Genomic DNA, 12560 nt, shown 5'->3' with positions numbered 1-12560 from the left:
AAATCCACCTGCCTCTGCCTCCCAAGTGCTGGGATTAAAGGCGTGCGCCACCACGCCCGGCTTGAAATGACATTCTTAAGGACATTCTGCTATACCCAGAGTTAAATTCCTAGCTCAGTTAAAATTAGAGAACCTCCTACTGAATTAGATGGAAACTAAAACAGAGATTTTTCAGGTGGACAATGTGCAGGTTATGAAGAATTTGGATCAGGTAGTCCTAAATGAGATATCTTCACCAAACCCTCCTCTCAGGGCTCTGACAGATATGCAGATGAGGAAGTAGAAAGAGTATAAGAACCAGAGGAGATATATGACACCAAGGAAACAGTGTTTCCTCCAGACACAGCAGGATTCATGGGCATAAGAACCCAAAGAGATTGTGGCAACATTCACAGTGTCTGTACATGTTAAAGTCAGAAATGATCCTAGTGACAAACTTCAGGTTGCATGTAGCCTTCCTAGTAGGCCTTTTCCAGCCTCAAGCAGGCTGGACAGACCTTGAGCCCTTGCCACTATGTACTCTATCTGCCTTGATAGAGCCAACTGCCTTGGCTGTATGTACTGGTTCCCATGGTTCCATACTGACCTTGCTTTGCAACATACTCCCAGCTAAAACAAAGATATGCCAATTGCCTCTAGAAAGAGCTGTGACTCAGGATCTCAGGCAGGGGCAGAATACATCTGAAGTTAACTTTCCTTGTAGTTGAGACATTTGACCAGCAGGGCAATAGAGTCAGACAGTAGCAAATATTAGAGTTCAAAGTGATAAAAGAATTAAATCAGCTATGGCACAGTATGGGCCTACAGCTCCCTTTATACAAGCTTTGTTGGATACTGTGATGGAAGCAAATTTAACCCCTCAAGATTGGAAAACTATATGTAAGGTTACTTTGTCAAGAGGAGTGTACTTCTTTTGGAGTTCTGAATGGTGTGAAGCAAGTGAAAGAGCTGTTATGATGAATACTGAGGCAGGTAATGCTCAAGGATATGAACATGATTTTAGGAGAAGGTCAAAATGAAGTTGATGTTAATCAGATTGAGTTACTGGCAGGACTGTATGTGGAGGTTGCAATGGCTGCTTGGTGTGCTTGGAATATATTGCTAACTAAGGGAGATCTCAGTAAGAATTTATCTGGCATCAGACAAGATCCTGATGAATTATTTCAGGAATTTGTGGACAGACTGCTAAAAGCAACTGGTAGAACTTTTGGAGATTCTCAAGCAGGAATTCCTTTTGTTATACAATTGGCTTAAGAGAACACTAATGCAGCCGGCCATGTGGTCATCAGGCCATACAAAACAAAAACAGAGTTATCTAGATACGTTCATCTTTGTGCAGAAATTGGACCCTCATACAGTCAGGGTCTGGCTATGGCTGCTGCCTTAAAAGGGACTACTGTAGAAGCAATGCTTTCATAGAGACTAGAGAATAAATGCTGTTTTAAATGTGGAGGTCTGGGTCACTTTAAAAATGATTGTTCTAGGAACAGAGGTATGGACAGGCAATCAGGTCATGCCCCAGGAATTTGTCTTCAGTGCAAGAAAGGTAATTACTGGGCCAGGGAATGTAAATAAAAAACAAATAAACAGGGCTGTCCCTTGCTGCAAAACAAGAAGAGGGGTCAGCCTCAGGGCTCCAAACATCAAGCACCTTATGGAGCCCTGAAGGTGTTGCCAAGCCAGGAAAATCTATTTCTTCTGAACTTATCAGAGCAACCCCAGGAAGTACAGGAGTGGACCTCAGTTCCACTATCTACACAATACTCATCCCAGAAATGGGAGTTCAGATGCTGCCTACAGGAGTTTGGGGGCCCTTGCCTCCAGGGACCTGGGGGTTTCTTCTGGGCTGAAGCAGCATTATTATAAAAGGAAGGACTACAGATTTACCCAAAAGTTATAAATAATTATTATTCAGGAGAAATTAGAATTATGTCTTCTTCCCCCATGGTACTATAACTGCACCTACAAAAAAAAGAGTTGCTCAACTTGTTTTAGTTCCCTCGTATTCACTACCTTCCTAATTTGTGAAAAGTAAGAGAGGACAAGATGGCTTTGGTTCCTTAGATATGTACTGGGTCCAATCTACTACTAGTAAGATACCTAACATTAAGTTACTAATTGAAGAAAAAAATTTTAAGGATTAATAGAGCTGGGGCTGATGTAACAATTATTAGAGGACAAGATTGCCTGTTAACTTGGCCTTTATCTGATACTCTTACTCACCTTTAAGGGATTGGTTATGTCAATTACCCAAAGCAAAGTTCCAAACTTCTAACCTGGAAAGATGAGCAAGGCAATTCAAGACAAATTCAACCCTATGTCATGTCACATTTGCATGTTACTCTCTGGGGAAGAGATCTCTTGTCATAAATGGGTCTTATGATGTGCAGCCCTCATGAAGAATGTTGCTTTTACATGGATCTTTCAGGATTAGTAAATGATTCTATGGCTAAAGTTGGAGGACTGGTCAAAAGGAAAAGAGAAAAAGAACAGAATCAGGGAAAGTTTGAATTCTGGTTCTCCACTTCCCCATGGCTTACAACTTTAATTTCTGCATTGCTTGAATCATTAATTATAATTTCGTTGCTTTTAAATTTTGGACTTTGTATTTAAAACAGATTGGTTGCCTTCATACAGGATCGCTTTCAGCAAGTTCAGCTACTCCCCATGGCAGTTATTCATTGCTATGGAGAGATGCATTCATATGTCTTTTATAGCTTTGGTCTGTATGAGAAAGAGTGTGCTATAGAAGGCCAGTTAGTCAGAGACCAGTAAGAGTGTTCTTCAGCTCTTATCAACCTAAGACAGAGAGTTACATAAATGCTATGTTGGTCACCATTATGGGTAAGACAGAGCAATATAGATGCCAACCTAATACAGACACAGTCGCCTAGCCAGTCTATATGCTAGACAGGATTATGAAAACAAGTAAATATTGTGTCCCTGTCCAGCAACTGGTACTGCTCATCTTTAAAATAAAAAAAGGGGGAACTGTGGCCTTCCCAGTAGGCCTGTCCCAGCCTTGAGCAGGCTGAACTGTCCTTGAGCACTTGCCACTATTGATCTTATCTGCCTGGATGGAGTCATCAACCTTGGCTGTATGTACTGATTCCCATGGGAACGTGAAAGACTGCGCTGCCATGCTGACCTTGTTTTGCAAAATACTTTTGGCTAAAACAAAGGGTGGGTTCGGTGGGCCTTCCCTTTAAAAATGCAGTGCTGAATATTAAAGTTTGAGTCTTGATCAGAACCTTGTCTTGGCTTCATTCTTCTCCCACTCATCTTGCTCTTTTTATTTCCAGTCCCCTTTTAGGTAAACCCAGTTCAGTCATGACCGCTGGATGGCTACAGTTGCAGAGGGTGCTTTCATGTAGTGAGGTTTACCTTGCCCAGCCTAGCACAGACTTCTGACTCCCCAATTGAGTATCAGCAATGAGTAGCTTCATGAATAAATCTGAATCACCACTTGCTGTTAAAATACCTGCCAAGTTAAAATTACAACAATTACAGATCCAAATTAATACTTATTGAATGTGAGACACATAATATTATGAAAAGTTACAACTATGGAACTACTCCCTGATGCCCAGGTCCCATTGAAATACATGAACACATAAAAACTAAAGATGGTATATATGTTACTTAGGGTTTTATTGTTGTGAACAGACAACATGACCAAGGCAACTCTTAGAAAGGAAAACATTTAGTTGATGCTGGGTAAGTTTTCAGAGGTTTAGTCCATTATCATCATGGTGGGAAGTAAGACAGCATGCAGGCAGACTTAGTGCTGGAGGCACCAGGAGTTATATACATTTACATAAAATTAGCAGATTGGAACTATGTCACATTGGGCAGAGCTTGACCATAGGAGACATCAAAGCCTGTCCACACAATAAGGCCTTCCTCCAATAAGGCCATACATACTCCAACAAGGCCATACCCATGATAGTGCTACTTGCTCTAGGCCAATCACTACAAAAAAAATGAATCCATGGGGCCAAACCTCTTCAAACCACACAGTATGTCTCCTCCAAAATTAGTACTATAATAATTGTCATCTTTAAGACATTAAATTAGACGACACAATGGCAAGGAACTCAAATTAGCAATTAAAAGGGTTGAAAGATTGGCAACAGTTATAAGCATTTCCTTTATAACACTCATAAAAAATGGTCAAAACTATCTGAACATAACAACACACACACTTGCAAGCATGTTTAATGGGTCAGAGAATGTAAATTACATCTTTTAAGAGGTAACATTTTTAAATATGTTTGAGAAAAATTCAAAAAGGTTATTACAAAATTATAGAAAAAGTATAAAAAAAAAGACCCACAAACTAACAGTTGCCTGAAATAAGAAAAGTAAATCACTATATAAAATTAAATTCAATAAAGATAGAAATCCAGAAAAATCCCAAATAAAAATAAAAGAAAGATGTTACTAAGATGACAAAAAGGCTGCACAGATAGCTTCACAGGGAGAATGGATTGAGTGGAAGCAAGAATATCAGGGCATGAATATAAGGTGGAGGAGTTGATCAACTCTTGGAAAGAAAATGATAAATCTCAATAAACCCCCAGAAATAGAACATTCAGGAACTCTTGAACTCTGTGAAAAGAAAAGACATAATCCATTAAACAAAGACATAGCAGAATGAATTCAGATCAAAATCACAAATATTTTCAGCCAAATTGCAGTAGAAATTACACAAATTTAGGGAAAAACATCTATATTTAAGTATAGGAGACATAAAAAAATTAACAAGGAAAGATACTTAACCCTGTTTCATATAAATAAAAACACTAAATGTACAGAACAAATAATTTGAAGGTTTCACAATATTTTCATTACAGGTAAGGTTGTTCCAGTATATGCAAATACATTAGTACATTATAGCGAATAAGAGAATTAAAGAAAAATCATGTGGTCATATCAATGGACACAGAAAAGCCCAATACAGAGTTCAATATAAAAATCTTAAAAAGACAGAGAGAAGAATCTAGAATCTCAAATCAATGGCTATACAAGACAATATTCAACATTATACTGAATGGGAAAAAAAGAATTATTTTTCTGATATTCAAAGTAAGGCAAGGATTCTCATTGTTTCACTCTTGAAAAATAAAGTACTTGAAATATTCCATACATTAAGACAAAAAACGTATAAGAAGCTTACAGCTTCTTATAGCTGTGATGTTATGCATTAAAGAGCCTGACTCCTTCAGAAGATTGTACTATTTGATAAATAAGTTGGTATAGTATCAGGATATGAAATTTAATACCCAAATATCCTATTTTAACATGGCAATAATGATTCTCCTGAGGAATGTACCAAAAAGCAATTTCATTCACCAGAGAAATCAAAATTACCTAAGAATAGGTAATAGGTAAGGTGACTTAGTCAGTAAAGTGTCTGCCACAAAAGCATGATGACCTGAAGTTAGAAGCCTAGTATCTGGATCAAAAGTTGGGTATCACAGCACGGGTAACTAATGCTAGAACTGGAGAGGCAATACAAGTTTATTTCCAGAGCTCATTGCACACACACACACACACACACACACACACACACACACACACACACACAAGCATATGCCTAGAGATTCGACAGTCCCCAAACCTTTATAGTGTTTACTGAACTAGGTTAAAAAAATAATGTTCATACAGAGACACAACTAGACAAAATAATCCTAAGGAAATAGAATAATGCTGAAGGTATCTCAAACTTGATTACATTTGACATTTCAAAGCATGAAACTAGTACAGAAATAGTTGTCAAGCCCAACAGAATGAATGGGATGTAAGGTAGCCCATGAAACTATAACCAGCTGATTATTCATAAAGGATATAAAACATCATTTGGCGGAAAACTAAAATCCACAGTAAATGGTGCTGGGATAACTTGATATCCATACAGAATTCCTAAGCTACCTCTCATCTTGTGGATAATAGCATCAAAGGCCTTAACGCAGGACTGAAACTTTCATTCTTTTGAAAATAAATGTAGATTCATCAAAAAAATAACTAACCCACTGGTTTCCAATAGTATTCCAATTGTAAAGTAAATAATGTTGATAATCAATAAAAAAAAGACTGCAGTATATTAAATGGTTTTTTAATGCAATGGAGGGAACAATCAACAAAGAGTACAGCCAACCTATAGAATAGAAGAAAATGTTTTCTAGCTGTTCATAGGGTGGGGGAATAATGTACAGAATATACAAGGGGTTGTAAAAATTAACCAATAAAATGACAAAAATTTCACTCCAAAAATGGGCTAAAGACTTTCGTATGCAACTTTAAACACGTTCACTTGCACTGAAGACTCCTGCTTCCAAATCTTCACATGTGAGTCCACATCCTGAAGTAACTACAGAATGCAGGAAAGTAAGGACAGACCATTGCCAAAGTAGTAAGGTGGATGAGCAAAGGAAAGATGAAAAGCATGATACAAATGATCTGACAGGGTAAAGGGAAAAAGTAAGGTGGCACTAATGAGGGAGAGGTGAAAGAAATAAATACATGGGGAAGAAGGGTAAAATGACAGTAAACATGTATGGGAAAATCATAACAAGTCATGCTATCAACTTCTGACCATTCAGAATGAACTTTAATCTGTATAAGTCTATGTACTCATATATAATACACATAGATATTATGTACATAGATACTGTTATATCATATTATTAAATAAAATTTTCTATTCTAGGCTGTCAGTGCTCCCTCCAAGTACCAAAGACCATCTGATAAATACAGTAATACTAGACAAGAGGCATATGCTTGTGTGTTAGTGGTTAGGGTTGCCTTATAGAACCCAAAGCATAACAAACTACTTGTAGTGCATTTGGTGGAGGATAAATACATATTGCTGAAGGCACAATGTTCCTTATGACAAGACCTAAACCACCCTAAGGTGGAATTGTTCTGAACATCTCCTACCTGAGGACTAGCATTCATGGTACCAGCATTGCCATATAAGCAGTTGCCATATAAGAAGAGCATCAGCCATCAGTCCTAATCAACTATCATGCCTATAAGAAGGGCAAAAGGAAGTGTGATCTCTCCTCACGTTTTCTGAATAATAGAATACTTGCACCAAAAAAAATTAAAATTAAAATATGAATGCTATTATAAAGTGTAAAATTCCTATTGGACATTGCTTATTTGTTTTGCCCCTCCTTTGTGAACTTTGATATTTACCAAACTAACTTCCAGTAATGCACTAAAACAGAAAGTCATGCAATAGCACTTTTAACAACAGGGATCCCAGAAGCACCACCAGGGCTGGAGTGCTCTAGGCTTTAGAAGATGGAGTTCTGTCTCCGGTTGCTCTTAGTCAATGTCATCCTAACCTCATGGTGCTCTACTGCTAAAGGTGAAGGTAAGCAGAAACAGATGTGAAGAAAAAAACATTCTGTTTTGTATATGAAAATATTTTTAATTTATTTTATTTTTTAAAAAGCATTAAAATGGAAAATAAACTACAAAATATTTGAGTAAAAATAAAGTGTGAAAACAAGTCTACTTATGGAAATAGTTTCTGATTGGCAACTAAAAGGAGAAATTGAATAAAAGGGGTTACTTTTGTCTGTTTCTTTCATTTCGTCTTTTATTTCGTTTTGTTTCATCTGTTACTTTCCATTTCAACCAAATTTATCTCTTTGTCAACTGGAAATGTCTTATATAAGATAATGGGGAATACTGTTATTTTTGACATCACATCTATGGAATCACAAGGGGTGGAATTCTGGAATTTAGTCACTGTACTTGAATAGTTTCAGAAGGACTTTATTTTGCTAATTTTTTTGCTAATCTTCACATAAAGTTAAGGGTTATTTAGAGAGTGATTCAGTTCATATATATGATATGTGAACTAAATACAGGTAGCTACTTTCACACAATTTTATTTGTAAATACTGAGTGTCTGGCATTCTGTACAGTTTGAAAAATTACCTACAATAGCCAAACTTGTAATTTTGACTTAGTTTACTAAGAATGAAGCAAGTCACAGTTAAAGAATAAGTAGCAGCTAAGAAGGTCATGAGTAGATGAGAGATCAACAGACAAGCAGACACAGAAACATAGACAGGCAGACACACACACACACACAGAGAGAGAGAGAGAGAGAGAGAGAGAGAGAGAGAGAGAGAGAGAGATTATTTCTGGCAATAAGATGTCCAGCATCTAGGGCTGTTAATTTACAGCAGCCACCTGGACTTCCCCTCTGAGAGTCCTTTTGGATGACACATTTAAACAATGGAACAGATAGCAACAGATATAGGTCATATGATCAAGCTGGGTCTCACAATTTCTAACAGAAACTGAGTGAAAACGTTGAAACAGTAATCTGAAGTGTCCAGTTGCTTTTCCATCAAAGGTAACGTTGGCACAGCTTATCTTTCAGGTTTTTTTCCTGCAATCCCATGGAATCTGGATTGGGTCCTTGAGCTGGTTGCCTTAGTCATGCTTCTTCAGCTTCTGTGGGATATCTGAAAATCAATTAGAGGATGCTGTCTTTCTGTTGTTTTTGCTTCTTACTTGGAAGTCTCATGTAATGAGACATGGCTTTGCCTGTTGGAACTCCATATGGCTGACGTTAAAAAAAATTTCACTCATTTCTTCCGGTTATTCTGGACATCCAGTTTGATGTGTGTGTCATATAGTGAAGATATTTGTGAGCCCACATCAGAATCTATAGGAAAATAATCATTTTCCATTTTATAGTGAGTAGTTGAGTAAAGGAGGTCTGACAGGTGACTGGTGCAGAAAAGGTTTTGCAGGAGGTTGGAATATACTTGGAGGATAGCAGCAATGTTATTCAGAAAAGACGAAACATATACAAATAAGTGTATGCTTAATAATTAGTAATGACTATTTATCTTTGTTTTATTTTTCCAAGTGAGTCTCTGTGATTTTCCAAAAATAAAACATGGAATACTATATGACGAAAAGGAATATGAGCAATTTCCCCCTGTTTTCAGTGGGAAGATTTTATACTACTCCTGTGAGTATAATTTTGCATCTCCTTCAAATTCCTTCTGGACTCGCATCACATGCACAGATACAGGATGGTCGCCAACTCCAAAGTGTCTCAGTAAGTAGACACACATCCTTTGATGAACACTAAGTCCATGAAAAACAAGAACATGACGGAAGGAAAAATGGGATCTGGAAAATGAGAATTAGGCTGGAGAAGGGGCAGACTGTCTCTGTTTTATGAGCTATATTTTCCTCAGGAAAATCCAGTGGAGAACATATTGTCAATAGATAGTCTACAGAAGAAAAGTATGAATTGAAAGCTGATGATGAGTATATTTGACTAGTAACATCTCTTGTCAAGCATGTACTTAGTAGCAATATGGCTATTCTTTTTATGGCAAAAAAATTACTTTTTTATCCACTGCTTTTGAATTATCTTTTCCCATAAATGTTCCACAGCAAGACACTTTACTATTCTATTTTCCAGAACTTACTTCATCTTTAGATTTGTTATCTGTAACACATGAATCCTTAAGTGAATGTGTGCAAACCCCACCATTATTTGTTTATGTAAAAAAAATAAATAAATAAAGGGAAACGGGATAGATCAGAAGAAGCAGCTTGTAAGAGTCATTATTTGTTTAAGAGAGAATTTTAAAAGGTATATCATAACTATTTCATACATCGAAGTTTATCAATGAAAAATATTTTATTCAAAGAATGTTTCAAAAGCACCATGAATATGAGCCTTGTTCAGTAGACAAGATCCTTCCTCTATAAAGAGGAATACCAGAATTCAGACATACAGAACCTACATATAATGCACAGTTACAATCTTAGCACTTGGGATGTGGAGACAAGGCTCCCCTGGGGAAGCTCCCTATCTACACCTGCTGGAATTGGCAAGCTTCAGGAACTTCATTTGAATAGTTTATTTAGGTAGTGTGTCATTTTTTGAAAATATTATAATATGCAACCTAACTTTGTATTAACTTTCTCCCTATTGTGAAGTAACTTTTTTTTCTCCCTTAGGGCTATGTTTCTTTCCTTTTGTGGAAAATGGTCATTCTAAATCTTCAGGTCAAACCCATATAGAAGGTGATGTTGTAAAAGTTTTTTGCAATCAAGGCTACAGCCTTCGGAATAATCAGAGCACCATCACCTGTGATGAAAAGGGCTGGTCCATTCCTCCCAAATGCATCTCCACCAGTAAGTTCAAAGACATTGTCCTCTCGGATCCCTCAGTGACTTGCAATACTTACAATCAAGTTTACTGTTATGGAGTAAATAAAGGCTTTCCTAGGGATTTACCATTAGGCATTTGGATTTATGTTACAATGTGTCTTAAGTCCCACCATTTCCTGTCCATACAACCATGATTAGAGGAATACAAGAAATGGTTAAAAAGATAAAGTAAAGAATTAAACTGGGTTATAAATATGAACTATAATTTTCACATTTTGATCCCAAAAGACATTGAGAAAAGCCCAATTAAATTATTATCCCTTAAATTGATCACTGTATTGGCAATACTTTTCTGCAATTATCAGCAGCATTGTCAATCATATATGTCAGAAAATGAATGCCACTGACTTATCACTGTTGATACATATTATTTTCTATTAAAGGTTCTATGTGGACCTGCAAAGGTAATAAAAATAATATCTAAGGTAATCTTATACTTAAGATAGGGTCTTAGTTGTGGCCCTGGCTATAATAAAACTCCCTATGTAGTCCAGCTTGTCTTTGAACACAGTGAGGATCATTTTTTTTTCTTAGCATCCAGAATGTTGGGATATCAGGGAAGGGTCACCATTTGTAGTAGTAAATAAATTTGAAGTAACTCTTCAAAATAATAAACTCTTCAAATAGTGCTATGAATTGTGTAAAATAATGCTGTTCCTTGAATTTCATTTATCAAGGAAAGTTATTTCCATTCCAAATAATTAACAACAAAATTATAAACTATATTTATAGTAGATACCAAAGTGTAGATATGAATGGCAACCTGTGAGTAACCTCTTCAACATTTTTGGAAGTCTGAGAAGAAACATTAATCCTACTTTACGTGTTTAACAGGATTCAACACTGACTCCACTTTATCCCAGTATTCTCCTTCTTAGAATTACTGCTCCCTTAGTCCATTCATAATTCTTTGTAACTTTTGTTTCAATGTAGTGGATCATAGGTGTTCAGAATTTGTTTCTTCTAAATTTTCCAATTTCGTATCATCAAATGTGTCATAGATGTCTTCCCTGGATCAAAGTTGTGGTACATGTCTTAGGAATGTATTCCACATGAGCTCTGAGACAGTCCTCCCATTGCCTGGTTATATGGATCTGTGGCATAGTAGGTGGCACCCTCATCATAGACATCTTCCCTGGATCAAAGCTGTGGTACATGCCTTAGGAATGTATTCCACATGAGCTCTGAGACAGTCCACCCATTGCCTGGTTATATGGATCTGTGGTATAGTAGGTGGTACCCTCATCATAGACGTCTTCCCTGGATCAAAGCTGTGGTACATGCCTTAGGAATGTATTCCACATGAGCTCTGAGACAGTCCACCCATTGCCTGGTTATATGGATCTGTGGTATAGTAGGTGGCACCCTCATCAATGGAGCCTGTTGAGGCTGTCCCCTTTATACTTTCTTCTATGGTGCAGATTCTCCTCCCCTAGAAAACCATTCTCATTGTATCTCATGTAATAGCCCATGGTCACTGGCACTGCTGCACTTATCTTCATCCTACAATGTTTCTATCTTTTCTTTGATGATTTTAGTGTTTGGAGTGAGACAACTACTACTGAAGGTTTCTACTTAGTCTTTTTGCATTTTTTGATGCTTGTTTTATTGTTAGATACAAATATAATAAGTGAAAAGCTTTTCAAATATTTTTGTATTTATTAAATATAATTAAACATCTCCAAATATTCTGTCAGCTTTAAATCTATGAACCTCTAGTTATTAAAGATATTCTGGTGATAATACCACATTAAGATCCCATTGGATTAATTCTATTTTATTTTTCTTTTTTATGTAGCATAAAATATATTGAGAAAAAAGTTCTCAAAACAGAGCACAATCTAAATCCCCAAAGCATTTGTACTTTCAGTGTTAACTCTACAAATATTTAAGAAAGAAAATGGTGGGTGGCAAAAGATCAGCAGTTAAGGGAAGTGACTACTCTTACAGAGAACCATGCTTGAGTACTCTAGTCCTAAATACCAGCTCACAACTCTCTGTATCTCCAGTTCTAGATGTTCCAACGCCATCTTCTTACACTTTAGGATCCCATGATTTTCTTCTTCTGGCTACCCTAACAGATCACTGTAAACTTGGTGACATAGAATAGTACAAATCTATGGTTTTGGAGACCAGAAATACTAAAGCAGTGTCTCTGAGCTGCAGGCATACTGTTGCCCAGAATGGCTTCTTTATTTTTTCCCAACAAGTATTCTATCCACATGGCTTCTTTAGTCACATGGCTACTTGTTTTGGTTGATGAAGGACATCTTCCTCCAACTTCAAATTCAATAGCTTGCCATATTTGAATGAGTTCTCTTCAATACAAATAC

General features: G+C 36.8%; 2 protein-coding genes across 2 annotated transcripts in view; both read left to right on the top strand.

The window, feature by feature from the left end:
- Window positions 1-12560, top strand: part of Cfh (complement factor H) — an 883581-nt gene that overhangs the window by 145049 nt on the left and 725972 nt on the right.
- The window catches only part of LOC116100443 (complement factor H-related protein 2-like), a 696423-nt gene continuing 691174 nt past the window's right edge, over window positions 7312-12560 (top strand). Inside the window, exons 1-3 of the mRNA XM_031384258.1 lie at window positions 7312-7388; window positions 8907-9097; window positions 10015-10191. Of these exons, the coding sequence (XP_031240118.1) occupies window positions 7312-7388; window positions 8907-9097; window positions 10015-10191 (445 nt within the window). The remainder of the gene's footprint in view (window positions 7389-8906; window positions 9098-10014; window positions 10192-12560) is intronic.

Source organism: Mastomys coucha, unplaced genomic scaffold (genome assembly GCF_008632895.1).
Source record: "Mastomys coucha isolate ucsf_1 unplaced genomic scaffold, UCSF_Mcou_1 pScaffold1, whole genome shotgun sequence".
Taxonomy (NCBI): domain Eukaryota; kingdom Metazoa; phylum Chordata; class Mammalia; order Rodentia; family Muridae; genus Mastomys; species Mastomys coucha.
Note: the sequence above shows the minus strand (reverse complement) of the source record. Positions and strands in the feature narration are given on the sequence as shown.